The sequence below is a fragment of the Tyto alba genome, unplaced genomic scaffold (genome assembly GCF_018691265.1).
Source record: "Tyto alba isolate M040663 unplaced genomic scaffold, T.alba_DEE_v4.0 Super-Scaffold_8, whole genome shotgun sequence".
NCBI classification, from domain to species: domain Eukaryota; kingdom Metazoa; phylum Chordata; class Aves; order Strigiformes; family Tytonidae; genus Tyto; species Tyto alba.
Genome location: NW_024881329.1, coordinates 13,387,532 through 13,390,588, shown reverse-complemented (window position 1 = coordinate 13,390,588; position 3,057 = coordinate 13,387,532). Strand labels below are relative to the sequence as shown.

Below are 3,057 nucleotides of genomic sequence, written 5' to 3'. Positions count from 1 at the left end.
TGAATTTTGAAGAACCGCAGTAGTATTTTAAATAGTAAAGAAAGCTGGAGTTACAGTTTAACAAAACTCACACTTTCTTGGACCAAAGATCAATAAACAAGAACATATGCAGCTCACTGGGTAAGACCTAATTCAGAGAAAAGCAATTAAGATTGATTCCCTGAAAAACTCAGGAACATGTTCATTAGCCAAGAAACACTCCAGCAATGTCTCCACTATGAATTGCCAGAGGACCAGCTTGCACCCCAAGCCTATCTGTTTGAGGGCTGACATAAAACACAGTTAAAACACCTGAATTTTTCTTTTCCAAAAATAGGTTTCTCAACTTTCTTTCAAATTGTGGAATGGCTCAGCTACTTCTAAATGCCACTGAATCAAAGCCAGTGAAACTTTTTAAAAGACATTGTAACAGTAACCTTCACCATCACTTCCTGACTGTGTTTTGTTTTTCTTTTTTCCTCTTAACAAGGCTTGATCTCGCTGTCTGTCTGAACGTTAATCCGCTTTCACCAAGTACCAAGCTAATGCCTGCTGCATTAATACACTGCAAATCCTCAAGGTATAAGTTACACATGATGTAGTATAAAAGGGAAGCATAGGGCTTTCTTTTCACCCCAGCTATTACCACGAAAGCAAGTAGAATACAGGTAAATTTTCATCAGATCTTGATCTAGAAATCTTTTTTTCAAATTGCAAACACGGTATGTAACGAATTGCTTCTGAAAAGTAGATTATCCTTTGCTCTTTCTCTCCCTTGCTCCTTTCCCTTTCTTCTTAAAGGCAGGACACATTGTCTGTACAGAAACTTAGATAAAAATATTTCATTGAAAGTGGTATGGTACTCTGTTATTATTATTCTGCAATGATTGCTGACATGCCATTTCAGTTGCTTAGGAAAATCAAACTTGTTTAACAACGAACATATAGAAAATTTTATTTAATGGATTTATTCCATGTTCTTACTAATATATCTGAAAGCTTGTTGCTATAGAACCACTTGAGGATAATGTGAAGAATCAATTTCTCCCCATTATTTCCTGTTGAAAATAACTATACATTCTTCTCCACCTTAGAAATATTTTTTTGCTTTATACACAGGATGAAGACAGTTAATTGTTATGTGCTGTTATTTTGCTGGAAAGCAATTTGTTGCAATAGCTGTCAGCTCACCAATATTACTATAGCAGTGGAAAGAGAAGAATGTGAATTCTGTATTACAGTGAATGCCACGTGGTGCTCAGGATACTGCTTCACGAGGGTGAGAATCTTAAATTTAATTTCAGGCACCAGAAGTAAATATACCAAGTGATGTATGCATAAACCATTTCTCCAGTCCACAATGAATGCACAGGGAGGATAAACCTTGTGAAAGAACAGGTTGAGTAACTGCAGTGCTATTTAACAGGAAAGTAGACAGCCAATTTGAACCACAAAGGGAAGGGTGAAAAGATGCTAGTAAAATTCAGATCTTTATCAGGCTGAATACCTTACGTTTACATTGTATAACTAAAGAGGAAAGGATTAAAATCTGGATCTCTGCCTTGCATTCAATTCGTGGTTGCAAATGGATACAATAAAGCAGCCATTATTATGTAGACTCTTTTACTTTTCCAAATAATTTAAAGAATCAAGCAACTGGCCTGCAAAATTGTCTGGTGATGGTACGACAAATTTACCATATTGGTCCTCCAGAAAGGAGAAATCTAAGAATCTAGGTGAAATTAGAAGAGTCTGATCCAAATCCTTTTGATCTCAGTAGGATTTTCCCACTGGTTTAATTAATTTTCACATCAGGTCCTTTATTTTATAAAACTTTAGAATTCTAACCCACAACAAATTGCAAAATAGGTATTTCCTTCTTGTAATTTTCAGGATCCAGTATATAAATATCCACCAGTATCATCTGTTCAGCAAACATGTACCTTCAAGGAGGTTGCGTATGAGACAGTGAAGATCCCTGGCTGTGGTGACCATCCCGATTCTTTTTATTCGTACCCAGTAGCTACAGAGTGCCACTGTGAGACCTGTGACACTGACAGCACTGACTGCACTGTGAGGGGACTGGGGCCATCCTACTGTTCCTTCAGTCAGAATGGAAGTAACCAATGAAGGGTCCTTGAGAGGGCAGTCTGGCTTTAAATGTTCACTTCTAAATAAAGGTACTGATCAGTCTTAAGTGGAAGATAATAAGCAAGGCTTTTAGAAACTGCTAAAATTGAAACAAAGACTTTTTAAGGCCAAAATGGAGAGCTTCTGACTAAACTTCTCTTCAGGCCTTCCCTACTTACCCCATCAGGTTCCTTAAAAATATTTTCATAGATCTATAGAACACTGCTTCTGATACCCTCTGCCTTTGCTTCCTCTGCTTCTCTATTACATCCTCATTCTTTATATTCCTGTACTTCCACTGCCTAGTTCACTTAGCTTATTCTATGCTACTCTATGCTTTCAAAAAGTTCCCAAGTTCCAAGCCTTTATTATGCCCTGCTCTCCTCAGAACACACTTATTTTAGAAAGTCTTGCAGCACTGGTTTTCTTACAACCAACATATCTTTCCTCATTTTTTATTAGTTGGACTGTAAACATCTCTCAGGTGAGATCCTTACTTTTTTTTTGGCAAAATATTTCATATATTCATTATGCTCTGTAATTAATAACAGCATGTTTATTTAAGAGCAAAAATCTATGTTCAAACGTTGAATGTCACCTGAATTCTTGTGCTTTCTCAATAATGCTTGTTTGCTCAGGCTCAGTACCACAATAACACAAATAACATGAACTCTAGTTCATACCTGGCTAACTTGAAAAAAGAACTATCAGCTGTCTACTTTCACCTGAGTAAAATATATCCTAAGTCAGTTAAACAATTCTGAAAATTTTGCCACATATCAGAAATACTTAATTTCCTCTCATTATGCAACAGAACATAATAATGAGAATTTTTTTAACACTATTTAACAGGAATCTCACAAATTATTTAGGGATTAATCTAAAGACACCTGATCTCAGAAGTGCAAACATGGTGTGATAACATGCCTTGAAAGTAGTTCGCAGTTG

General features: G+C 36.3%; 1 protein-coding gene across 1 annotated transcript; it reads left to right on the top strand.

Moving 5' to 3' along the window:
• The first annotated feature begins 630 nt into the window (after positions 1-630).
• On the top strand, positions 631-2,643 carry FSHB (follicle stimulating hormone subunit beta). Its single transcript, XM_009963918.3, has 3 exons — positions 631-647; positions 1,099-1,258; positions 1,873-2,643. Exons 2-3 carry the CDS (start codon positions 1,100-1,102, stop codon positions 2,107-2,109), a joined length of 396 nt encoding a protein of 131 aa, XP_009962220.1. The 5' UTR covers positions 631-647; position 1,099; the 3' UTR covers positions 2,110-2,643.
• The last annotated feature ends 414 nt before the right edge of the window (positions 2,644-3,057 follow it).